Source organism: Portunus trituberculatus, chromosome 47, assembly GCF_017591435.1.
Source record: "Portunus trituberculatus isolate SZX2019 chromosome 47, ASM1759143v1, whole genome shotgun sequence".
In the NCBI taxonomy this organism is placed as follows: domain Eukaryota; kingdom Metazoa; phylum Arthropoda; class Malacostraca; order Decapoda; family Portunidae; genus Portunus; species Portunus trituberculatus.
The window spans coordinates 2,998,573-3,025,910 of record NC_059301.1 but is presented as its reverse complement, the minus strand read 5'-3'; the positions used below and the strand labels follow the sequence as shown (position 1 = coordinate 3,025,910).

At 42.0% G+C, this 27,338-nt stretch overlaps 1 protein-coding gene across 1 annotated transcript in view; it reads right to left on the bottom strand.

The window, feature by feature from the left end:
* Positions 1-255: 255 nt before the first annotated feature.
* The window catches only part of LOC123520751 (homeotic protein distal-less-like), a 72,672-nt gene continuing 45,589 nt past the window's right edge, over positions 256-27,338 (bottom strand). The window contains exons 3-4 of the mRNA XM_045283314.1: positions 25,727-25,905; positions 256-1,504 (exon numbers count right to left, since the gene is read on the bottom strand). Coding sequence (XP_045139249.1) covers positions 938-1,504; positions 25,727-25,905 — 746 coding nt within the window. The 3' untranslated portion in view covers positions 256-937. The remainder of the gene's footprint in view (positions 1,505-25,726; positions 25,906-27,338) is intronic.

Below are 27,338 nucleotides of genomic sequence, written 5' to 3'. Positions count from 1 at the left end.
ACAAGCAGAGGAGGGGGAGGGGGGAAGACCTGGAGGAGGAGGGAACAGGGAGGGGGAGGAATGACGGGATTCTGGAGGAATGTGTGTGTGTGTGTGTGTGTGTGTGTGTGTGTGTGTGTGTGTGTGTGTGTGTGTGTGAGGAGAGAGAGAGAGAGAGAGAGAGAGAGAGAGAGAGAGAGAGAGAGAGAGAGAGAGAGAGAGAGAGAGAGAGAGAGAGAGAGAGAGAGAGAGAGAGAGAGGAGAGATTGTAAATGCACTGAAGTGTGTGTGTGTGTGTGTGTGTGTGTGTGTGTGTGTGTGTGTGTGTGTGTGTGTGTGTGTGTGTGTGTGTGTGTGTGTGTGTGTGTGTGTGTGTGAGATCTTCCTCCATAAATATTAAAGCTGGATACACTCTTATTTTGTCTAGTTGGTTCTCGCCCTGGCCAGGATCGCCTCCACTCACTGTATAACAAGTGACGGAGGAGCGGAAAGAGTTTCTGATGTTACCCTTCACTTCCGACATCGTGCGCCCTACTCACTCCTCACCGAGCGTTGCGTCACTTAACATTCTCAGCTTCACTCATACGCCAGGGCGGCACTGCTCTGGTCACTGTTTTCACATGTATCGACGGAGCCTCTGCCCTTCCCCTATTGATGAGGATCCTCATCGCAGGCACGGCGATTGTCCTGGGCACTGTCATCCAGAAGGTCAAGGTAACTTAGGTACGATACTAATGAATCTTTGGTTAAGGTGACAGTGAGCCCCAACCGATGGTGAGCCACACGTGGCGCCGCTCAGCAGCCGTGCGAGGGAGCGGCTAGCTGATGAGGAACCTCCCTTCGTGTCACCATGAGAGATGACAGCGCCGTGTGGCGGAGCTTCAGGTCCGGGAGAGCGAGGTTGGCCTGGCAGAGGCGGGTGGGGTGGGGTGGGTTGGGTGTGGTGGATCGGGGCCACCTAAGTCAGGAGGTTGTGCTGGTTATCGGCGTTGTACCACGAGTACATGTAGGGCATGGTGACGGGGGGTTTCATGTCTCCCCAGGGGTGGCCAGCCAGTCCGGGGGATGAGGCCGAGGGAGGAAGGGAAGAAGGGAGCGATGGGGGCAGATGTTCTCCTACGGGCGTCGCCGCCTGGGAGGAGGAGCTGTGGCTGGACTGCTGCTGCTGTGATGACTGTTGTGACGGAGTCTGTGACGAGGGACCCTGCTGCTGCTGCTGCTGAGATGACCCCGAGGGCGAGGGTCCCTGGGAGGAGGCCCCGTGAGGAGTGCTGCCGGCGGCCATGCTGGTGTATGGGTGGGAGGAGGGGGGACTCTGGGCCGCGGGCGGCGTCGGTGAGATGCTCTGCGGGGTTGATGAGGGGAGGGGCTGCCCGAGGGGCGAAGATCCCTCCAGCGGGGATCCTGCTAGGGGTGATCCTGGGGTGATGGGAGCCCCCATGGGCGTGCTGGGCCCACTTCCAGTCTGAGCAGCCTTCATTAACTTCTTGTATTTACTACGACGGTTCTGGAACCATATTTTGATCTGGAAAGAGAGACAGAGCAGGATGTCAGTTTTGTGAGGCAGGACTCTGAGGTAGACGGCGTGCTGCAACGCTCGGCCAGGACTAGTTGGCGCACAACAGGAGTGTGGGATCAGGTGTGGGCGAGGGAGGGTCGGCGGCCACACATCAACAGTGGCCGCACGCCCACTGTCAGGCTAGTTCTCGGGCCCCCCACGTCACGCCCATCAGATAACACGGCCGGGACGCCTGCGCCCCTAAATGTATGAGGTGTAATTATATGGTTATTCCTGCCCGCCCGACCGTGGCGCCCGCTCCTGCCGCCGCCCACACCACTTCCCCACACCCACGCCCGCACCGGCTCACTACAGTCCACGATGCCGCGCCACGCACACACCCACCCTGCATGCGTCTCCATCACGCAGCTCGCACCTCCGCATTGACCACGGCGCCACATCACTCCCACTGCCCCGTGTGACATCCATCCCCTCCTTTGAGACCACTGCAACTACACACACACACACACACACACAAACAAATACACCCTCCCAATGCCTCCCTCTCTCCAGGCCACACACACCCTCATTAAGCGCCTCCTCACTCGCCTTCGCTCGTCATCAGGGAGAATGCCGCTTTCTTAACTACCTAATAACACCCCCTTGTCGCTTCCACTCATTAAGCGAGGTAGCTAATTAGGAATAACCAGCAGAAATAATTGTATGCAAGGCTGCAATACCTGTCACCTTGCATACAGTAACTATGTCTAATTGCCTCGTTCCACAGCGCGCCTCGGTAGTTACAAGCACGCGTGATGACCAGTGATGAGGTAGTGGCGATGGCTTTTAGTGGTTATGGTGGTGATAAAGGGCAGTACTGTTGATGACCTTGTGTGTGTGTGTGTGTGTGTGTGTGTGTGTGTGTGTGTGTGTGTGTGTGTGTATTATATGCATGTGAAATTATTTAATTATACTTATGGTGCTTTGAATTTGTAAGCTCAATTCGCCAGTTCTTAGAATCCTAATGTGAAGATTATAAGTTTGTCAATACATTAATTCACTAACTCCTGGGATCATGATGTGAGACAGCAAACACCACGTCTGGATTAGCTATGATGATGACCTTAGCGATTATGACGCCAACACTTTAAGATAGCGTCAATACTCTTACCGATAATGACATGATGATGATGATGATGATGATGATGAGGATGAGGAGGAGGAGGAGGAGGAGGATGACTGCACTTCCTGATGTTGACTCGGAAAACTAACACATTTGCACCAATTTCTTTACAAGCCTTTCTCCTCATGTTATCCTCGTCGATCTCACGTATATCTCCTTTCCACCCTGCCTCCTTCCACATCAGCCTGTCTCTCCTGCTCGCAATACAATACACATGACTATCCGTGAGTTTCAATTGTTAAACTTGGAGGAGAATAATACATAGCAGCAAAAATCATGCACGTATAGCTTTTCATAACCTTTTCTCTCACTGTTGCATCAATATTTACTCCATTTACGTTATTCACTCCTATTTCTAGCTAAAATTTCGTCAAAGGAAACCAATGGAAAAAAAAAAAGATTTGTTGACCTTTATGAATCAATTTCCTGCAAAATGTAACATGAACTAAAGCAAGAGAAATAAAAGAAGAAACACGGTAACATTCAGGCCATACTTTCCCTTCTATAATCGTAAAAGAGACGGATGGACTATCGATTCATAAATCTTCCACAATCTGCTCCTTTTTGTGCATTTATCATACGGCTTATACTCCTCTTTGTCATCCTTATGGTTCTCCCTCCTCCTCCTCCTCCTCCTCCTCCTCCTCCTCCTCCTTTGTTTCCATATCTAAGAACACACAAGGAAAGGAAGGAATGTATACACCTTTACCTGTGTGTGTGTGTGTGTGTGTGTGTGTGTGTTTTTCGCCCCAGGTAATGATAGGCCGGGCGCAGGTGAGCTATGGGCCGGCGAGGGTACACCGGCCCCGCCCCTGATGCCGCCCGATACCGTGTGTGTGTGTGTGTGTGTGTGTGTGTGTGTGTGTGTGTGTGTCTTGTTCACACACACACACACACACACACACACACACACACACACACACACACACACACACACACACACACACACACACAGGAAGACATGAAAGCGCGCGTGCAAGCTCACAAACACACTTAATCAAAATGTTCGGGAAAAGTGTGTATAAGAGAGAGAGAGAGAGAGAGAGAGAGAGAGAGAGAGAGAGAGAGAGAGAGAGAGAGAGAGAGAGAGAGAGAGAGAGAGAGAGAGAGAGAGACATAACAGTTAAAGGAAGATGAGGGGACGAAGATAGGTGAAGAAAGATGAGGTGGAGGGAGAGGAAGGGGGCGGAGTGGGAAGAGGGAGGGAGAGGAAGGGAGGAGAATAGTGTGGGAGAAGTCGCCGAGTCGGTGTTCAGAATTTATGGGCGAAAATTACCTTTTCCTGGTAAATAGGAGGCCGGGAGTGTTTCTTGAATGGGAGGATGGGAGGGAGGCGAGGAAGGAAGAGACAGAGGGAAAGAGAGAGAGAGAGTGAGTGAGAGACAGACAAACAGAGAGAGGGAGAGAAATGGAAAGGTCTCTCTCTCTCTCTCTCTCTCTCTCTCTCTCTCTCTCTCTCTCTCTCTCATATATGGTTCCGCAGTTTTCATTGTTTTATGGTATTGTTTGTATATATGTCTATGTGTTTCATGTGCTGTATTTCTTTTCTTCTGTTTATTTGTATCTATACTTAATTTTTTTCTATACCTCTATTATTAGTGGCCATCTCTTTGTTGGGGCAAATATCAGTTAGTCTCTGTTTATCTGTTTTTCTGTCTGTTTGTCTGCATGTCGGTCAATCTATGAGTCTTTTACTTCTGTGTGTCTATATGTCTATTTCATGTTTATTCAGTTGATTTTTGTCTGTCTATCAATTTATTTTGTTAATTTATTTGTCCACTTTCCGTGTCTCTTATTCTTATTCCACTCGTTCTCTGCCTATAACATTCGCTTTTGTCTGTAACCTTGTCTCTTTTTTTTTTCATGTCTATTATAGTTCTCTGTGAATCTTGCTAACTATGCAACTAAATTCTGACTTCCTATCAACCTGTACATTCTCTCTCTCTCTCTCTCTCTCTCTCTCTCTCTCTCTCTCTCTCTCTCTCTCTCTCTCTCTCTCTCTCTCTCTCTCTCTCTCTCTCTCTCTCTCTAAATGATGATAATCCCGACCTTTACGACAACTTCCTCAGCCTAGGAAAATCATTATCCAGTTCACAGTTACCTGCCAGAGCCGCACTAAGCCTCCCTGCCTGAGACGGACAGGTGAGGGCCGGTCAGGTGGTAGAGGGAGGCAAGGAAGAGGCGTGAGAGAGTGAGGCAGAGAGAGAGAGAGAGAGAGAGAGAGAGAGAGAGAGAGAGAGAGAGAGAGAGAGAGAGAGAGAGAGAGAGAATATAAGCAAAAAGATGATGAAAAGATACAGAGGAGAAGTAAATAAAGCAGGAATATTGAGTAAAAAATAACAGAAGCTTGAGAAAAAGTTCGTCTTTGTTATTTGTTAGTAATACACCACTGACACACACACACACACACACACACACACACACACACACACACACACACACACACACACACACTTGCGCACTGAAAGAACTTTTGAAATGAAAATGCAAAAGTTACCCTGAATTCCTTTTAAATCCTGTCATTACTACCATAATACTGAACATCACATCACCCTCATCCCCTCCATCACCATACGAGTTTTTCTTTATTTCTTACTGCATATATCTTTCTGTCCATTTTTTTTTTCATTAATTACTATTTGCATTTCTTATGGCCCTCTAAATTGCTTTTTAATTCTAGTGAGTTAGTAGAGTTCTCTGTGTGTGTGTGTGTGTGTGTGTGTGTGTGTGTGTGTGTGTGTGACCATGTGACCAGAGAGAGAGAGAGAGAGAGAGAGAGAGAGAGAGAGAGAGAGAGAGAGAGAGAGAGAGAGAGAGAGAGAGAGAGAAAGAGAAGAACTGAAAACGTTAATAAAAGAAATTAAACTGGTTATGGTCATGATGATGATGATGATGATGATGATGATGATGATAACAACAACAACAACAACAACAACAACAACAAGAATAATAATAATGATAATAATGATAATAATAATAATAATAATAATAATAATAATAATAATAATAATAATAACAACAACAATAATGATAATACCGTAGTAATGATAATAATGATAACAACAATAACAATAATAATAATAATAATAATAATAATAATAATAATAATAATAATAATAATAATAATAATAATAACAATGATAATAATAATAACAACCAACAACAACAACAACAACAACAATAAGTCACAAAAACTACTCGAGGCGAAGGTCACGCCTCAAGAAGTCTAAAAGTTCACCAGCAAATGTTAACACGGAAGAGGATGAAGGCTGATATGCTCGTTAAGGCGACGCTGAGCTGATTTATAGACCCGCGGAGGAGTCTTCAGAACCCTCCTAGCAAACGCATCTCCTCACTTCTTGTTCAGCAATAGTACAAAGGTTACAGTACACACGTTGAGAAGAAGCGTCGATGTTACCTCACCACGCGAAAGAAATGGCGATAAATAACGTTAAGGAGGTGCGAGGAACAGTGATCATCTCTTCACTGAACAATGTAATGAGGAACACGACGAGCACTAACTCATCCTGTGTTACTATTTGGATTTTACTAAGGAATATCGGGCACCTGGACACCTGTCTCTCAAGTGGAGCCGGAGCAGCGGAGAAAGGTCAGATCTGTGAAAAAGTAGCTCAGACACCCAAGCTTGCAGCTAGACTAAACTACATAAGTCAGCAACGTGGGTCTTCCTGGCATATCCTGCTGATGGGGCACGCTGCTAATACCAATGTTGTGTTCTTTAACGTTCCAGCGTCTTATCTCCACTGTTTGTGATTTTCATAGGGTTTACCGGAGGTTGTTGGAGTTTCCAAAGGTATTTCTACGATTCTAGTGATAGTTTGATGAATGTTCTCCATCGTCAAATGGTGAAAGCATCATTAAAATCTGACTAATTATCTCTATGGTCTTGAACATTTGAACAAATGAATTCAAAAATTTCTTCATAGTTACTTTGCATTACATTTCAACTATCATTCATCATGCAGAAAATTATTAACCACTATATAGTAGTGATGAAAGAGCAAAGCGTTGTAGGACACGAGCCCTATATATTAGACTTACAATTCCGTGATTTCCATCAAACGAGACCTCATTCTAATTTTACCGGGAAGTTAAAAGGAATGTGCATCTATATGTGTTCGTGCGTATCATGTTTGCTTAGTAAGTTTACATCAGTACTGAACACTGGTCAATAAATCATAATCTATCTACCTATTTACGTGTGTGTGTGTGTGTGTGTGTGTGTGTGTGTGTGTGTGTGTAGCACTAAAATCATGAAAATATTTGGAAAATATATATAAATAAAATCTACTGCAGTTCATGAAATATAAGATATAGGACGTCCAAATAGAACCAGCAAGTTTTATTGGAAGCTCATTGCGTTTTCAAATCCATGTTTATGGTTCTAGGGAAAACTTAACAAGGATTCTGCACCTTCAATGGAAAACATTCTGTGAGAACCAGTCAAATTATCTGTGGCTTTTGAGAATACTAGCGTTTAAGAATATGGGTCTAAGAATGTTGGCACTCATTCTGCGATGCGACCCACAGTGGTGACCTCTTGGAAGCAACACAATGAAGGTAAAAATTATGTACGCATGTTAGTGAATAACCAATAGTATCGACTTTACCTGCACTACACCTGGATCGGGAGCTTTATAACAGAGAGCCACGCACTGCTCAAACTTTAAAGAAGGAAATCAGCAACAAAGGTAACAATTCATATGCAAATCTTGAGAAACTTTCAAGATAACGTGATTTCAAGACCTGACTCGTGTGTGTGTGTGTGTGTGTGTGTGTGTGTGTGTGTGTGTGTGTGTGTGTGTGTGTGTGTGTGTGTGTGTGTGTGTGTGTGTAAACCAGTCATTTACATATTCACCACTACGAATAGTGTCTCGGCAAGCGAATAACTCAGTGCTCCAGAAAACCAAAACCCTGTATATGTTTATTTATTTGCATTGATTAACATTTTCCCCGAGACAGTGAGAATATTTAGGAGGCGAGGTGAGGCACGCGGATCTAACTGGCTCTCTCTCTCTCTCTCTCTCTCCCCAGTTCCGTTACGTACACCCATGCCACACTGCACCCGCTCCCTCTCCTCCTCTCTCCCTCCTCCCTCCATTCATTCTTCTAATTCTTATCATTCTATTATCCATCACTCCTCCCTCCCTCCCTCCCTCCCTCACTCACTCATTCAAAGCTCCCCGTTCGTCCCCAAACCATCCTTTCTGTTTGACTATCTCTCTTGCCCCATTTTCTCCTCACAAATGCTCTCCCTTCCCCTCACGACATCTGTTTTGCTCCTTATGTATACTTGCATTATTTATATATGTATGTAGGTATCTATTTGCCCGTTCGTATATGATTTATTCATCTACTTATCTGTTTTCATCTATTTAGTTTTTATCTATATATCTATCAATGTATTCAATTGTCTTTTTTTCTATTTATATGTGTAATTATTTATTGACAAACATAACTTCATACGTGTCTACCTGCCTGCCTACCTTACTATATGTTTTAACTATGTTTCTATTCATCTATCTGTCTATCTGTCTATCTATCTATCTATAATGCCAGCTAGTTATATCTCTATATATCCATTTATATACTTTAATATTCTTCTGTCTTTCTATCTTCTATCTACATGCCTATCTACCAGTCTGTGTCTATGTCTATCTATCAATCTATCCATCTATCTGTATCCTCATTCGGTTCCCCATCCCCTCACCACCTCCATCTACGCCCAACTTTTCTATGTATCCATCCTTCCATCTCTTCCTCCCTCATGTTCTTCCCTCTCCCCCTTCTTCTTCCCCTTCGCTCTCCCCCTACCAATTTCACTCCTCACTTCACCTATAGTTCCCAAATTACTGGGTGGCACAGGTAGGCCGGACTCTGATTGATAGGCCTGTGAGCGTCTCTAGTCGGGCGAGTCTGCTGGAGTCTCAGAAGCAACTGCGGCGAGGCGAGAGAGCGGCGGTCTTACAATGGGTCGAGGGCCGGGGGTGTGCCTGGCCTACATCGCTCTCCTCAGGTTGTAAAAAGGAGGAAGAATGTTGCGACGTGTGTGGGGTGTCATGGTCATGGTGTGTGAGGCTTGGGTGGGTCGGGGATGGAGGGTAGAATAAGGGATGGGAGGGTAGTGGGGACGTGTGTGTGTGTGTGTGTGTGTGTGTGTGTGTGTGTGTGTGTGTGTGTGTGTGTGTGTGTGTGTGTGTGTGTGTGTGTGTGTGATGTATGCATGTCTACGGTATTTGTATATATGGTTGTTTCTTTGTCTTTCTTTTTTTGTTTGTTTGTTAATTCGTGTTGTTTCTACAGTATTCATCTGTATATCTACTGTCTTTATTTATTGACCTCTATATCTTTCAGCCTACTTAATTGTATGTTTTTATTTATCCGTATATATATATATATATATATATATATATATATATATATATATATATATATATATATATATATATATATATATATTCCTACTACCTGTTTGTTTTTCTATCTGCATGTTATTTATTTCTTTATATATCCTTCTATTCATTCATTTATATATCTCTTCATTATATTTGTATTTCAACTTATATGTCTGTGTCTGTGTGTTTGTCAGTCTAACAACGCGTGAATTTTATGTCAGCGTTGGTAATGTTGCTCAGAAATAAGTAGGTACGTAATATTTTATGACCTACTTTTCATATTTTACAGTCATGCTTTGCAGTTGAAAATACCTCCCGTGACAAGACGCATGTGTCACCATGAAGCTCACTTGACTCGACGCTGTATCGTTCTTATCAATAACGTCATGGATCACTTGCCGGTGAGTCGTGACACACCAACGGAACAACAACCATGACGTATGCAGTTGGTGAAAAGTCATGTCATTTTGTACGAAGTAGTGAAAATACTTCATATGAAAAATCCGTCTCAGTCAACTACTTTTACCTTCTACAGACGCATTTTCTCGTTGGACTCTTGATTAAAGTTATCTCATTGGTTTAGAGATTAATGTTATAATATCTCAATTTATATTCCATTTATGGATAGAAAATTCTTTACACTTCATGACATCTTTTCTCTTGGTAATTGTACAATTTAACTCTCTTTGCGGAACGCTTCATTAAAAGTCTGAATCAATTTAGATATTATTATCTATATAACTTCATATTTCTGGTCTTGATCCGTGGTATAGTTGTGATTGGAAGTTGAGTAATCTGCAGACTCACTTTCATACAGAGTATACAGAATGTATTATTGTATAGGAATTAATTTATGAAGTAAACATAGTGGAGAATGGCAAAATACCAATCACGGAGTTTCTTGGTGTAATCTGGCGTGGTTCGGTAATGTAGTGTAGTGAAAGGTATCAAAGTGGCGGCTATGATGTGACTGTGGTGGTGGATGCATTTATGTAATGAGATGGGTTTCAATATCAGCGTTCATATTGAATTAATCTTCAGTTATTAAGGAAACAGTCAGAATATGTAAAGAGGCTGTCAGTAGACGAGAGGATTTTACCTTATCATTGCTAAGGCATAGATTTCATTACATTTTACATGCGATTAGAATATTCAATCAAATCTAAGGTTATTCATTAAGCAAAAATTTATTACATTTATTCTGCTATGACTTAGTGATAAGTAATTCAGTAAAGTTCAGCAGTTGTCTGTGATACTGAATGGGTTGAGAAAAACACACAAAACACAGTGGAAGTGAGGACAGGTTACTCGATTCCTGATCACCACCGTGTCATGCATAATTGACGCAGCAAATAAATAATCACAAACTTGTGGAAAAATAACGTGCTTTAGTTTATTGATGGCTCTTTCACGGATGTCTGACAACCTCTCCTTTACTCACTGGAAAGGCAACACTCCATTTCTCGATAATGTGCTTCCTCGACACCTCACTCCGTCACAGCTTTCACTACTGCACTCATAACATTTTCACCTCAATGTTGTTTACTTCATTCAATACGACAGGCAGCACAGAAGCATTGAAACATTTTATGATCCCTTAACTAAATGTACCATAAACACAGAAAATTTCGGAAGTGCGACTTTCAGATTTGATCCAGTCCCGTGTTAGCATCAACAGCTTAAAGAAGATGTAATTTTGCTGGTTAATCAAGTTAATGGTCTATTACTCCTTCACAATGGAAAGTGTCATTCCTAACACGATGAAATTCTCTAATGACATAAACAATGTAACGAAATACCTGTATGAGTTGATGGTAGTGAGAGGATGAGAACAGCTGTCTTGAAAAATATTCTTATCTCATTATTTTTCCTACTTTAATTGCTACAAAAAAGGCATCGAACTCTTTGTGTCCTTCCATATTCTTGTCACATTCTTCTTTGAAACTGAAAATAATTTTGTTTCTGACATAAACTTCCTTCTGAAAATGTTAAAAAGGGATATCTAAAAAAAAAATCAGGTGTTTGGTTGCTGAGAGAGAGAGAGAGAGAGAGAGAGAGAGAGAGAGAGAGAGAGAGAGTCTACAAACCTTACAAGTCTTACGGCGTAGGTATATCATTAACATTATTTTGAAGACACGAATACAAGAATGGAAAACAAAATAAAAATATACGAAAACAAAAAAACCCACTGCATCTATTACTCTTTTTCCTGTGTGTGTGTGTGTGTGTGTGTGTGTGTGTGTGTGTGTGTGTGTGTGTGTGTGTGTGTACTCCTCTGCTCTACTATTGGAAAATTTAATAGGTAGCCGGAAAAAAAAATAAGGAAAGGAAAAAGAAAGAAAGAAGAAAAATAGGCACATTGTGAATTTATGTGAACAATGCGTGTTAAAAATAAGAGATGAATAAATAACTAAATACATGGATAAATGAAGGACAAAAAAGGCAGGAGAGAAGATAAGCAGAGTCAGGAAGGATTTGTACCAACGTAAAAAGTCGTGATCCTTAGATAACGAGTTGAAAGTTCACAATAGTTCGTGCTCAGTAGTTCATATTCAGTGGTTCGAGATCGTAGTGGTTTGTTTCAGTGGTTCGTCTTTCATGTTCATAGTGGTTTCTATTCATATTGGTTCGTGTTCACTGTGGTTCATATTCACAATGGATCATGTTCACTGTGGTTTATGGATCTCCTCGAATGATGTATGTCAAATATAAAGGAAAAAAAAAAATTAAATGAAGCAATATACATAAATACTAAACTGTGAATACTCAAAGATCGAAAAAGAAAACGTCAAAAAAAAAAAAACTTGCATGATTTGATCTCTTGCGGCAAAAAAAAAAAAAAAATAAATAAATAAATAAATAAAAATAAAAATAAAAATAAGTAAAGATCTCATCATAAAATCAAGTTTATAAAGGTTAATCATGAATGAAAATTAATGACGCAGTAATTTAGGCAATGAACATATCTGATATATCGTTTCTGATCTATGATTCAAGAGGTTGACACCGATGAATTAACACCTGGAATATTGGAGGATAATCTATTCATAATCACTAGACTGTGGAATCAATTGGTCAAACTTCTCTTTTCCTCTTTGTCTCCTTTTCCTTGGTCAATCCCTTAAACTCTTCGACATTAGAAAGGTGGATAAATAGATAATTAGATAAATATAGTTAGATAGATAGATATGTATGTAAGTAGATAGATATATAGACAAATATAAATATACATACCTACATACATTCATACATACATACATACATACATACATACATACATACACAGATAGGTGCATACATACATAAATAAATAAATAAGTAAACAAACAAGGAAGAATAGCCTTGATGCAGCACCAGAACATCCGCACGAAGCAACATTAGAATCCAGTGCTTTTTATAACTATCGACAAAAAGAAAGAAAAAAGAAGAATGTGCTGTAAATATAAGTAAATCACCAATAGTTACACAAGCCACAAACAGCATCTCTTATATCAATACCCAGCAAATATTGTAGTGGCTTCAGTAATTACGTATTTTAGCCAATGTAATTCCTTGTATTCCCTGTTTTGTCTGTGTAGAAAGGCAAACAATACATGGAACTCGTAATCAGTCTATTCACGATTCGTACTGAAGGATTCTCATCAATACAAGACTGGACAAGAAACGAGTGTCAGTCAGTGAGTCTCGAGACCTTTACAGGGAGCGAGGCCTGTTAAAATATCATGATCCTCCCAGCCTGGCTTCACTGCATGTGTAAAGATGCTAAGATGGGACTTGCCACCACCTGCACCAACACCAACTTGGATAGAAAAATAAAATCAAATAATAGACGGATAAAATATGAATTAATGAATAAATAAATAAAGGCCTTGAGTTGACTATTCGAGGTTGTATCCTGATGTACAGAGATCACTGAAGCTTAAACTTGAATATATGCATGTTTTATTATTATTATTATCATCATCATCATTATCACCTTCAGTCTGTAGTTACACTGCACAATAAAGTATCACCACCACCACCACCACTGTTGTTATCATCATCACCACTATATATCAGCATTTTCAGTATATAATGCAATGTAGGAGAAAACATCGTCTCTCTTCATTTTGCCATCGCACTGGTATCTCCTCTAAACCACACCAGGAAAACTTTCCATCTCATTTCATCTCTCACATCATGTAATAACACACATGCAAAAAAAACAGCTGGTTCTGCAAAACATCAGTGTATTTCTTATGAGAAGATTGAGGTGAAGGGAACGCGGCACAGACAACCAGACAATATGAAACCACACAGTGGGCCTCCAGAACATTTGAGAAGGGCTTGGAGTGTAATGGGAGTTTGAAGATAGTAGCAGAGATGAGATTACGGAGAGGCATGTTCGGCCAGCGGGAATAATGGAGTCCGTGAAATTTTGCAACAGAAAATTCGATTGTGAGTGGAAGTTACCGTGTTGAATGAAGCAACATTTGTGATGCGACGCGTTTGTGACATTACGGAACTTATAGTTATAAACGTATAGTAATATTACTACCGTCACTTGAATATTCATGACCTACGACAAGTTGTAACAGTGAACAACAGCGTTGCAAGAGGACTGTTGATATGGTCTGTATTTTTGTATGATGTAGATTTTTAATTATCCGTTGATGGAGTCATGGTGTGGCGGTCGTCATCCTGAAATGATCCACACCATCAAGACGGAAATGAATTAGTAAGATTTTATACTATGTGAATTAAAAGTCACAGATGAGCGGGACAGGTGAGGCGCGCAATCATCGGGGGACTAATTGCTGCGTTTAGGGTCGTGTTGACGTGCTGATGGCGATGCTGCCCCACTAATGGCCACTGCCACTGCGCCGTGCAGCCAACAACCGTGATTGCTGAAAATTTATTATTTCTAATGATGTGTAAAGAAATAATGAATAAATGAAATATTCATCGTAATCCGGATGGTTTTGCCAAACCTAACATTGAAAAGGTGAACTGATTTAAAATATAGTCTTCAACGATACAAGTGTACGCACTCCCCAACTCAGTCACACACGCAGTTACAGTGACTCAACTTACACACCAAAACACTGATGCAAGAAACGGTCACATAAATCAGCGTAACTGAAACGGTCACTGGTATCACGCTTGGATGGATATTAATATCAGTTTGGACAAATATTATGACTGCAATCCTAAGATCGAGATGGACCAATAATCATAGATTAATTACTTGGAATATATGAATTAATTACCAAAAGCATGAAATCCATGTAGATGTCTGATAGAGATCAAGTGAAATATGAAAATACCCGTTTATTTTTCCGTTTCAAGACATTTTAACAAGAACACACGACTATCACCAATCCTGCTTCTCCTTCACTTCCTTTCCTTTCTTTTCATATTCCTTCCTTTACTCCATTAAATCCTTCCCTTCTCCTCTTCTTTCTATTCCTTTTTCTCCTTCATCTCTTCTTTTTTCACTTTTTTTCTTACTTTTTCCTCTGTCGGCGGTGTTCAAAATCTTCCCAAAGTGTCGCGGAGGCTGATCAAGAATTCGACCACGCGACCCGCCGAAAAGATTTTGTCTTGAAAACTTTTGGGGATGATCAAGTCTTGGGAATTTCTTTGGTCCAATACATTTCCATACAGAGAGAGAGAGAGAGAGAGAGAGAGAGAGAGAGAGAGAGAGAGAGAGAGAGAGAGAGAGAGAGAGAGAGAGAGAGAGAGAAAGAAACACGCTAACAACGAGAATAAGAGTTAACTAGTTCATTATCAAAACACCCACATTCCGTTTCCACACACTGCTTCCTCGTTTTCACTGCTCACACACACACACACACACACACACACACACACACACACACACACACACACACACGCCATCCATATTCAAAAGCGAACAATTAGGAGGTCTTTTGCCCGTCCTGCTGGGAGGCACGACACCTGCCTCCTGCTTTCCCTCTGCCTTGTGTCTCGTTCATTTTCATTTCGCTCCTTTTGGAAACACCGGAGAGCCTTTCCAGCCTAGCAACCCTTGGCCCTGAAGGAGACCCCGCGGCGTCAGATGCAGTGTGATACAAGAAGTACTGAGTGCCAATGCTATTCCCAGGCTCTGCTAATCCTGTGTGCCGTCTCTAGCTGTCCTCGTCACCAAGGCAACTTACTACCATCGCTGATCTAAACATTAAGAAAACGCCGTGCTGAACTTTGGCGCATTTTTCATTTAAATTCGGTGCGTTGCCGGCCGAGTCTATCTGTCAGTTTGGGAGTTGCAGGCCGGGAGGTTTTCCGTCCCCTTCGTCCTCTTGCGCCGCTCACAAATCAGATCATATCGTTCGTTGTTGCAAAGGAATAAAAAGGGGGAACAAATAAATACGTAAGTGCATTTTTCCCCCATGTTTCCTGCTGTGTTTTGGTGAATACTTTTTTTTTACATGTTCTCTCTGCGTTGTCTCAAATTGAGTGAAACTGTAATGAAGAGTAGCTAGTAGTGGTGGTGGTGGTGGTGGTGGTGATGTGAGGGACGAGGGTGAAAGAGGTGAAGGGTTGGGAGGGAGGTGAGAAGGGACGGAGGGAGGAAAGGAAGGGAGAGGGAGAGAAGGAGAAGGGGAAAGGGAGGGAGGTGTGTGTGGTGAGGGAGGATGGACTTGCCGGCGGGATTCATCAGTATGGATGACTGGATGCTGGTCTCTGCTACCCATATTACGCCCCACCACCACCACCACCACTACTGCTGATGAATTCCTATAGCAGCAGCTCTGCACCTGTGACCCTCTAGCAAACCCTTTCAACATTTCACTAAACTCGGTAACACCAAAAATAAAACAGATCAGTTATACCTTCATGTACTTTCGTTCAGGGACAGACACAAGAGGCATTGAACAGTGAAGAGAAGAGAAGAGAAGAGAAGAGAGAGAGAGAGAGAGAGAGAGAGAGAGAGAGAGAGAGAGAGAGAGAGAGAGGAAGAGAGGAAGAGGGACATGCAACAAGAAGTAAGAGCGTCTTGTGAAATCATCGGCGGAGCAACAACTCACCGGGGTCGTGGCAGCGCACTTAGATGGTTTACACAGATAAGGCTAAAACTAAATGAGAACAGCCACGCAAGAAGCAGCGCCACGGCACGACTGAAGAGCTGAGTGAGGAACAGAAAGAACCAGGCCCATCAGAGGAGGTGAAGGAGCAGAAGGTGAAGGGCGATAGACATGAGAGTAACATGGAAGCAGAGATGACATGAGAACCGTAGCAGGATGGGTGGTATGGAAGTAATGGAGCAAAGGGTGCTGGGCAGTAGACACTGGAGTAGCAGGGAAGCGGCAATGACAAGTGAGTAGTAGCAGGATGGGAGGGCAGGGGAGGCGTGTCAGCAGATCCCGATGAAGAAGGCCAGAGGGAGGCGGGTGACTGGCGGAACCGTAATGAACGTGCGCCGACACTTCGTTAACGGAGATGATGACAGCCTTACTACGGCTAGATGAGCGGCACCCACACGACCCCGTTCTCTCTCTCTCTCTCTCTCTCTCTCTCTCTCTCTCTCTCTCTCTCTCTCTCTCTCTCTCTCTCTCTCTCTCTCTCTGTTTTTCTCTTAGTGCCTAGCCAGACAACAGCATTAGGAACTGTGAAGCCACACAATCATTGATATTCAGCGGTGCTCACTCGTCACTTTCGCGTTACGGTGTCACGCAATCCAATCTCGCTATTTACAAGGGAACCCATACATGGCTATGTACTGTGTTCGAGTGTGTCTTTCAGTTTTTCCCTTCCAAATTACCGCTGGAAGCTAAATATTGTAACAGAAAAGATTATAAAAAAGCAGTTCATGTTGAAAGAAGAATACTAGATGAGTGACTGAAGCATTGACGTACTAAAGGTATAGTACAAAAGAGAGAAACAACATTTTTTTTCAATACTGTTATACGGTCTTTCATCAAGGACCAATATGCTTATTGCTGCATATTTCTTGAAAGACAGGTACATAAATTAGATGTATAAAAAATAAGTGGAAGCATTTCTTAATAGTAAGGCAAGTAGAAGCAGATGTTCGAAATGGCATCACAGATTTTTGATACAAAGAAACGAACACATTTTGGTGATTTTTTACCATGCCGACCAGGAACATGCTTGCTGGTATCATTTCAATTAAAAATAGAGGCACGAACTTGACTTTTGGCTAACTTAAACTTGCTCAAGATGACTTCACGAAAAGCTCAAATCTATTTAGCGTTCGTAGCACCCTCTCCATTACATACGGTGTTGTGGGTAGGTATCCCGAGGTTGTAAAATATACGAATTTACAAACGTCACCAATGTACTAGTACAAAACTCCTTTAAACCAATATATATCCTTTTTCTTTATGGGTGTTTTAAGGCGCTTAATTTCCTAACGATAGTTCTCTTCTCGTAAATGTTGTACTTTTACGTGGTGTAATAAACTTGGTGATTTAGTTGATGGAACGTTATCATGAAATTAAACTTTTTTTGTAAATTGTCACAAAATCTTGGATCAAAAGGGACAAAAAAATGCTTCCTGTGAGATGCATCCATCATGTGTGGCTTGAAAAACAACATACAGTACACATGCATGACACGACAGTACGACTGTGTGTGTGTGTGTGTGTGTGTGTGTGTGTGTGTGTGTGTGTGTGTGTGTGTGTGTGTGTGTGTGTGTGTGTGTGTGCGTGCGCGCTTACACGTGCGTGTGTGTGTGTGCGTGTTAACCACAAAAGCCTACTCCATGATGTCCGACAGAGGTGTAAGTTTATACCGACATAACTTTCCTTCCTCAGGCGAGTGAAGGACAGACTCAGGGCCAGCGCATGCCAGACACACGTCTCAGCCTGACCACACGATGAAGCAGGAAGAGTTCGCCATTACGCACATGCAAGCTGAGGACGCTGCCTGCATGACGTGACGCGCCCGTGGCGTGGAACAAGACAGGAGGCAACAGGGAGGACGGTAGGAGTGGATGTCCACAACCCGCACCGCCACCGACATTCCTCCCACATCATGGAAGAGCAGAGGTGCGGCCCAACGAACCCTTTTCACTCCCTGCTCCCCGACGGCCCATTAAATCCCCCTTCCCCCAGCTCGCTTTGCCCTGCTGGCGTGTCGTGGCAGCCCACACCCACACCTTCCCGCCAGGCCAGGCCGCCTCCACGGGAACGCCACTACCGCCGCTACCACTGCTACCACCTCTGGGTACATATAAGGCCTGCTATTCACCATGGTAACTAGAGATGTGTGTGTGTGTGTGTGTGTGTGTGTGTGTGTGTGTGTGTGTGTGTGTGTGTGTGTGTGTGTGTGTGTGTGTGTGTGTGTGTGTGTGTGTGTGTGTGTGTGTGTGTGTGTGTGTGTGTGTGTGTGTGTGTGTGTGTGTGTGTGTAGATATATTTCTATCACTAAATTATCATTGGCAGACATTTTTCATTGTTAAAACTATCGAGAAATACTGAAATCCATTATTTTAGAGGGTTGATTCCTATAGTAGTATTTTTCTACATTGGCTATGATCTTTCTTTTCTATAAGAGGAATATTCCCCTTATCAACATCTATACCTTTCATCTTTCAGAATCTGTCTTCTATGGTTACAGATCTCTTTGAAAAATATATTTTTTTAATATAAGATGCCATACATAATTCTGTACATAGTGCTAAAAGTAGACTTACGTTATTCTTTTCATGAATTTGCTGGGTATTATTAAAAACAAACTATGCAGAGAGTCCATTTTTTAGTTGTACCTAAAAATCACACACCATAAAACAAAGAAACCAACCTCAAATCATACAAGAACAAGCACATCAATTTTCTGAATATGATATTCTAGTTGCTTTGATTAAAAAACGCTAACTTGTTCGGGAAATCATTGTTGTTTTTAAAATGTTACTTGCACGATATTCATCACGACTATCTAGCAACAGTACGTCATCTTTGGTTTGTCTTTAATGCCTTCCCTTCATTATCTTTATGTTGTGATGCATCCTCTCTCCTTGTTCCTCATTAAAATCAATAAGAATTTCTGCATACCAATCCTGTAAGCTAAGCAGCAAGTCATTGTTCATTATCGACTGGCCTACCACACTAACGTCCGGTATACCATTTTCTCTCACGGCTGCCCTATGATCTGATAATAATGAAGTAAATGAAGGAGATTTGCAATATATCAGACGAACTGAGATTAAAACTGAGCGATAAAGCAAACAAAACACAGTAGAAATGAATCCAAATGGTTGCTCTAAGTATCATACCGACACTGTAACTTTCATTATAGTCTATCTGAGATCTTTAGAGACCTTTTATGAAATTCGAACCTGATGAGCTTACGATTCATTATATCAACCATTTCAGCTTCTAGTTTCCAATTCACAGTCCAAAGAAGGATCTAGAAAGTATCGCCATGTGTGCCTGAGGCCTCAACACTTCTTCATCGGAGCGAGCGTGGCGTGCAGTGGTGGATGTTATTATTATTTAACTATTTTTTTTTTTTTTGCCAACCAATGTCTTGTGGAAGATATTTGCTTTATTTATGGTCATGTTCCCCTCTTGAAATACGAGTTGCTTTTATCCAACTTTCCTGTTTTGCCTTATCAACCCACAAGCAAATGAAACAAAGGTATTTTGTCACCCATATTATTGCCAAGAACTTTTTTATGTTCAACACACTACTAATGTGTGTGTGTGTGTGTGTGTGTGTGTGTGTGTGTGTGTGTGTGTGTGTGTGTGTGTGTGTGTGTGTGTGTGTGTGTGTGTGTGTGTGTGTGTGTGTGTGTGTGTGTGTGTGTGTGTGTGTCACTAACAAGGACTCGATTTTCAGCACATGGAACACTACGAAATTAAGAAATCTTTCCGCACCTCATTCTTCACAGACGTGTATGACTAATAACCCCCGTCGCGTGAATCACAAAGTCTGCCACTAATAAAAACAACAGTTGCACCTAAACGCACACTGCCCTAAAACAGAGTGCCGGCCAGTCACGAAGCCCTTATCAGAAGCGTGAGTGCTGGAGGGACGGTGAACTCTGGCCCTCCACCACCACACACCACCACTACCACCTTCACCATCACCATCACCACCACCATCACCACCAAACAACACTAGCGTTAGGTGTTCTTATGGCGCACTTGTATATGAACAGAAACGTTTCTAGAAGGAATCAAGATAATTTTTTATATTTTTTTTCTGCTGATGTAATCATGTTGTGGGAGTGATGGGTGGATGGGGGGCGGAAGGGGTGAATTCTATCATCTGTGCTGAGTCATTAAAGCACACAGCAGGAAAACAAGTAAATATACGCACCTGCATACTCCCTCACTCACTCCGTAATTAATATGAGTCAATACACCAATAAACTTTTACTTTTTGACGTAAGTGCATGACAAATCAGGCCAACGCACATGCAATTTGTATATCTGTACGTCATCAGCCAGCCAAGAAGGTACACAAAATAACATATTCACCAACACACACACAAACACACACACACACACACACACACACACACACACACACACACACACACACACACACACACACACACAAAGCGAACCGTACACACGCCATCTCGAAATTAGTGTGACGGACGTGACTACCGACAATAGCTGAAGGTTGGCCGTCGCTCTGGTCACCCTGGCAGTCCTCAGCACACCCTGACAGACTTCCACACACCCTGGCCTCATTCGTCCTTGCAACCTTTCAAACATCCTTGTCTCTTTCACCTTTGCAGGCCTCCACGCACTCTTACCTTACACACTCTTGCTCTATTCATCCCTGCAGCCCCACAAAGTCCTTTACCTAATTCACTCTAAGCCTACTGCACACTGTATAATGCTCCCCTATCGGTATTCCCTCAAAAACTACACTAATACGCTTCTTAACAGGACATGGCCCCCCGCATTATAATCTACACCCTAGCCATTCTACACCTCCTAAACAGGCCTTTCATTTACACTTAGCCACAACATTCACTATATCGCCATTTGCATCCTCTCACACCCTTGCTTCTTCTCTATTCCTTCTATAAGATACAGGACTGTTCAAATGTATTCAGTTTCTACAGTGTTATAAATGTATTCAAGTTCCTGGCATCGCTCCCTCGTCGCCTTTCCTCGCGGTGGGTGTGGAAAGTAGTAATGAATTTCACAGTAATGAATGTGTGACAAATGACATCGCCACTTCCAGGGTTATGAGTAAAAGGTGAGGAGAGAGAGAGAGAGAGAGAGAGAGAGAGAGAGAGAGAGAGAGAGAGAGAGAGAGAGAGAGAGAGAGAGAGAGAGAGAGAGAGAGAGAGAGAGAGAGAGAGAAATGGTTCTTTGTTTTATCACGGTCTCGTTGTTATCGTTGTTGTTATTGTTTGTTTTTTTCTTTGTGTCATCATTACTATTCTTATTAATGGTATGAATTACGATCACCCTCATTATTCATTTATGTTTGATGATATAACTCTGTTTCTACCTGCTGCACCTGAGTTGTAGCTATGTCACACCTGCAATTAGAGTCGTATTTCTATCACACACACACACACACACACACACACACACACACACACACACACACAATAAAATATTAAGAGTCCACGGTTCATAATCTATTCACCGTCACGTGGTGTGTCTCCAGCAATCAATCCCAGTAATTCCTCCCAGAGAAGCGCCCCTCTCTCCCTACCTCCCCCATCCTCCGACCCGGAGCGACACCTTACACACCCCACCTATGCCCTGCCCCGCCCCGCCCAGCCCTTCCCCATGGTGTGTTTGTGCAGCAGCGGGGCTCGTGGTCTGGTCAGCGTGGTGCCTTCAGACCACATTAACAAATTAACGCGTACACTGATGACTCACTTCGTTTGCTTCCAGACTCATGTCACTTTTTCTTTCCCTATTCATTTTTTTTTTTTTCGTTGTCGCATTATTGTTTATTCTTTACAGTGGTGCGAAACAATAATCACTTATCAAACAGACGTAAGCTCGTGTTCTTTTGGTTCTCAGCAGGACTGTTTTAAAAGGACACAATTATGATAGGTTGAGTTCTCCTGAGTGCTTCTCTCTCTCTCTCTCTCTCTCTCTCTCTCTCTCTCTCTCTCTCAGGATTTTTTTTTTTATTCCTAAAATCATAAAGACTACTTTGAAAATTCCTAATAGCATTGACTAAAGTTATGACGCTGTTCAAGTTAGCCATCTAAAACATATGAGAATACAATCATCAGGCCTGAGCCATCCCCTGATATAACACATCATTATGGTAGACAAAATACACTAATACACTTCATGAACATTTTTTTTCTGAAGAATGGAGAGTCGTTATATGTCTCAGTTTGGAATGCCAAAGACTATGTTACTCAACTCATTTAGTATTGCTGACAACTTCTAAACTTCAGATAATTATTAGAACTTTACATGTCGTTAATCTTGGGAGTGAATAAGTCTTGGTGGATGAGTGACAGCATAATCAATAACAGCCTAGATAATTACATGAAATATAATCCATAAACCAGCAATATAATTCAATGAAATCTACAACATAAAGCAGATGCCATGTCACCGGAAAAGTTACAGGCCGCCTAGAGCTTCACACCTGCTCCTCTCACCTGCCCAGATTTCCACACCCACGTTAGGTCTTCTAAGTCACGCCGCGGGCTCGTCTTCCTGCCATGACGTAACAGGTCGTGCGAGCGGCTTATCGCAGCATGATCAGTTGGAAGATAACGAAGCAAATCTCTAAGTCCTTTTGATGCACCGCGCGTCCCTAAGCCCCATCTCGCAGCCCCTTGACTCGCCTCTTCCCTCAACACAGCAGCAGAAGACTACATAAGGGTGCGCAAGGCCTGACCCGACTCATGACTAGCATAGATACGAGGATACATCAACAACCTTCGTGTAAAAGTTGACTGATAAAAGCAGGTGAGGAAAATAAATGGGAAAAGAATGCAGATTAGGAAAGCAAGGAGTGGTGACTCTCTTCATATTTTTCTAGTCTTTCTTTTATTCTTATTGTTTCCTAATGCACCTTCTACATCATATTACTTCTATCTCATTCTCTCATTTTCTTTGCCCTATTGATCTTCTAACTCTTTCTTGTCCCCTACTTCATGTCATTACATTTTCCTCGCTCGATCCTCTTTTCTCCTTCTACCTGTTATCTTTACTAAAGCGCCTCTTTCTTCTTCTCTATTTGGGCTCTATTCTTTCCCATCTTCCTTTTCTCTCTCCCTTTATTTTCTCCTCCCTTTCTCCTACTCTCTTTATCTTTCCAGTGCACCACCTCCTCCTCCTCCTCCTCCTCCTCCTCTTTCTCTTCCCTTTCGTCTTTCGCCTCTCCCTCATTCTTTCTTCCTCTTCCCTTCACCCCTCCCGGCCACTCACCCCTTCTTCCCCCACCGCCATCACGCACAGCAGCAAAGTTATTAAAAAGTCAATAACTGGGCCCCACCAGTAACCTCCCTCATCAAAGCCCTTCTTTTTCCTCCATGTTTCTTATTCCTTTCCTCTGTCTTCTTCCTCCATCTTTCCTTTCCTCTTCTTTACGTCTGTTTTAACTCATTTCCATTCTTATTTTCCGTGGTTAAGTCGATATTTTGGCTTTTTTATTGTTTTTGTACTGTATTTTATTTTGTGTCCACTTTTGTTTGGGTTTTATTGATAGTGTTCTTTTTCTCATCATTCAGTATTTGTATTATCGTCTTTCATTCTGATAATGTGTTGGGAATGTGTGATTTACCTGCCTTTGTTTTGTATTTTCCCTTTACACTCTTTCTTCCGCCTTCTGTTTTTCTTTTCACCAACACCACCACTATAGTTAATGATATCTCCTCCTCCTCCTCCTCCTCCTGCTTCTTTTCCTTCCTCATTCTTCTATTCTTTTTATCTCCTCCTCTCCACTCTCTTTACTTAACTGTCTTATATTTTCCATATTCCCTTTCTTCTGTTTCTACTGATACCATTACTCCTCCTCCTCCTCCTGCGGTCCTTCTTCTTCCTCCTTCTCTTCCTCCTTCTACTCCTTTCCTCCTTATTTTTTTATTATTTATTGTACTTTTTCGTCTTTTATTTTGTCATATAAAACTTCTTGCACCAATAATTTCCAAACAAAGCAATGGACCTTTATTATTTCTTAGACCTTTCTTACTGTCAATTTACCCATATTGCCTAAAAGCCTTCAGCTCATTCTTGGCAGACGAAAGTCTCACTAAACTGCGCATGTCCCTCACGGGTTTCGAAAGCCATTAGGGTGCGTGGGAGGATATCGCTAACTGCGTCACTGGAGACCGATACATCAGCATTAATAATTCCTATCAGTGGCAGTCACGCTTATCATTATCAGTCAGTTACCACGGCTCAAAAGGTCTTATGCACGTCACTTGGATGTTGTACCTGCGTGAATGAAGGAACTTTTAACAGCAGGGAACGAAGGAAGGAGTTTTTGATGTCAATGATCAGAAATGTTATGTTTGAAATATGTTTGTGAGAAAGAACTCTATTTGGTGTGTGAATAAGAGATGAATATTACAAATTTGCTATGCCAATGGGAAAACTGTTGTGTTAAGAGCATATATAATGCAAGTTAGGAAAGAAGAATGAAAGGTTTCAGATCTGATATGCGAAAGGGAAAAAAATATCGTCTGCTAGAAAACAATGATTTCTAGTAAGATGAAAAAAGGGAAAATTTGTGAAGTATGTGAATAAGTTGGGATTTCTGATAAGATAAACGAAAAAAAGAAATTCTACTAACTCAGCAACTAAGAAGCAACGATTTGTGATCTGGTAAACACGTAAAGAGAAAATCTGTTACATTAACCGCTTCAACACCATGGCGCGTTAATGCTTAATATTCAGTGACTTTATACAGATTCAAAACTTTATGTGGGGATTGAAATAATGGAAACTGCAGGATATTAATCTTGTGACCTCCATAGATTCTTCCTAATGTCAAAAAAAATTGTCTAATTGTTTAAACTTATGGTAAAAATGCGTTTCCAGTACTGAAGGAGTTAAAGATAAAGGATGGAAGGCTTCAGGTGTACTATGCGTAAAGAGAACCCTGTTAAGTCTACAAAAATGAATAAAAAGTTTCAGATCTACCAAACATATAAGGGAATAAGTGTTAAGTTAGCGAATAGGAATCAAAAGTTTTGGATCTATTAAATGCGAAAAGATAAATTTGTTGCGTCAGCGATTATAGATAAAGTTGTAAATTTATTGTATTTGCCACGTAACGCTGACGAAGGTATTACATATTACAAAACTACCATCAGATCGAGGCACAGGAATGTTCTTGACTCCCACCTTGGTAACCTTCAGAAATCATGAGTAAGCACAACACACTACTCTTCGAGCAAGACCTCACATCCCCATCAAGTCAGGCAACATAAAGCTGGCTACGGCCATATTTTTAAACGCAGTGCCTTATTTCGACCACTTTCAACACTATCATTTAAAATTTATCGTGATATTTAGAAGTATTTATAAAAGCGTGGTGATAGTTAAAGAAGAATCCTGAATTACAATAAAGCCCATGAAAACACAGACTTATCAACACTGAAATCATTAGAAAACAAAACAAAACAATCATGGTGAGAAAACAAAGCACTTAAAAATACAAGACTTATTTGTACAGTATCTTCCCGTCAATAAACTAACACACCACACCACTACGAATTTCTAAACTCACCTGAGTCTGGGTTAGCCCTAAGGAGGCGGCCAGTTCCGCGCGTTCTGGCAGGGAGAGGTACTGGGTCCTCTGAAAGATCTTGTTGAGGTGCTGCAGCTGGAGGGAAGAATAGATGGTGCGTGGCTTCCTCATCTTCTTGCCCTTGCCGTTGACCCGCACCCCATCCAGCTCGTGCTTGTCTGGGGAAGAGAAAAGGACTGGGAATGAATGGGTGAGGAAAATAGTAACATCTTAAAAGAAGTAATAGAAGAAGGAGGTGATGTGATTAAGTGAATAGACGAATAATATCTAGTATCGTGGTAGGAAAAAGAGGAGAGCCAGGATTTGGGAAAAGTGAGGAGTGATTGAGAAGGAAGAAAAAAGGAATAGATGTAAAGAATAGAATAGGAATGAAGCAAAAGGAAAAAAAAAAAAAAAGCTAAATAAACTATACATATACAGTACTTGTGGCGTATTTTCAGAGAAGGCGAGAATACAAAAACAGGGGTTGATCTGATTGATATAATGAGGAGAAAGACCACCAATACTTCAACTCTAATGACGTCAAGTGGTAAACGATGCAGTAATTCGTAATCTTAACACACCAAGTACGTCTTTCGTCCCCAGAACAAAAACAAAAGAAAAAAGAGAAAAAAAAAGTGACGGTATAGGCTTGAAAATGACACATCTTATCTGGCCTTTCTCAATTTCTTATTGTGATGTTAAAGTTTGTGTTTGTTTTAGTATACATCACCTTCATCATCTCTCTCTCTCTCTCTCTCTCTCTCTCTCTCTCTCTCTCTCTCTCTCTCTCTCTCTCTCTCTCTCTCCTCCTCCTCCTCCTCCTCCTCTTCTTCTTCTTCTTCTTCTTCTTCTTCTTCTTCTTCTTCTTCTTCTTCTTCTTCTTCTTCTTCTTCTTCTTCTTCTTCTTCTTCTTCTTTTCCTTCCCTTTTTTTTCCCTTGCGCTCTCTCGTTCTCTCCAACCAAATCCTTTTCTTTTCTTTCCTCCATCTTCCTCCCTCATACCTCTCTCTCTTTCTCCCTTCCTTTCTTCCTTCTCATCCTCTCTTCAGTCCCTCTCCTCCTTCCTTCAGGACATAAAAACACCTGCTGAAAAAATATAAACATCCACACTATTAACTATTATGACACTTCCCTCACGTCTCCTCCCCATTACCCGTCACTGGCATCAACCACTTTTACCACCACTACCACCATCACCACCACCACCACCACCACTAGTACCAGCAGTTCACATACTTTTCACGGCCCACCAATAAACGTGAACTGACAAATAGCCTTCGTATCGACACCAAATAGGGGGAAGAAAGGTGTATCAGCACTCTCAAGCGGCGCTAATTAGAACTCAGATAATGGGCGCGGTAAATCACAATCACTGGACTAACTAAGGAGCTTGCCAGGACGACTCAGGCAGGGCATTCATCAGACTGTCCAGCCACGCCCCTTCCTGGCTCCTGGCTTGTCATCAGACCTGCAGAAGTGGGTGGGTAGGGATCTGACTCGCTGCCTTGTCCTTCTTCTTATTGCTATCCTTGTTTACTTTGGCTAATTTGGATAATTGATAATGTTAGCCACGTTAGTCATTACAAATAGCAAGCACAATTGTCACTTC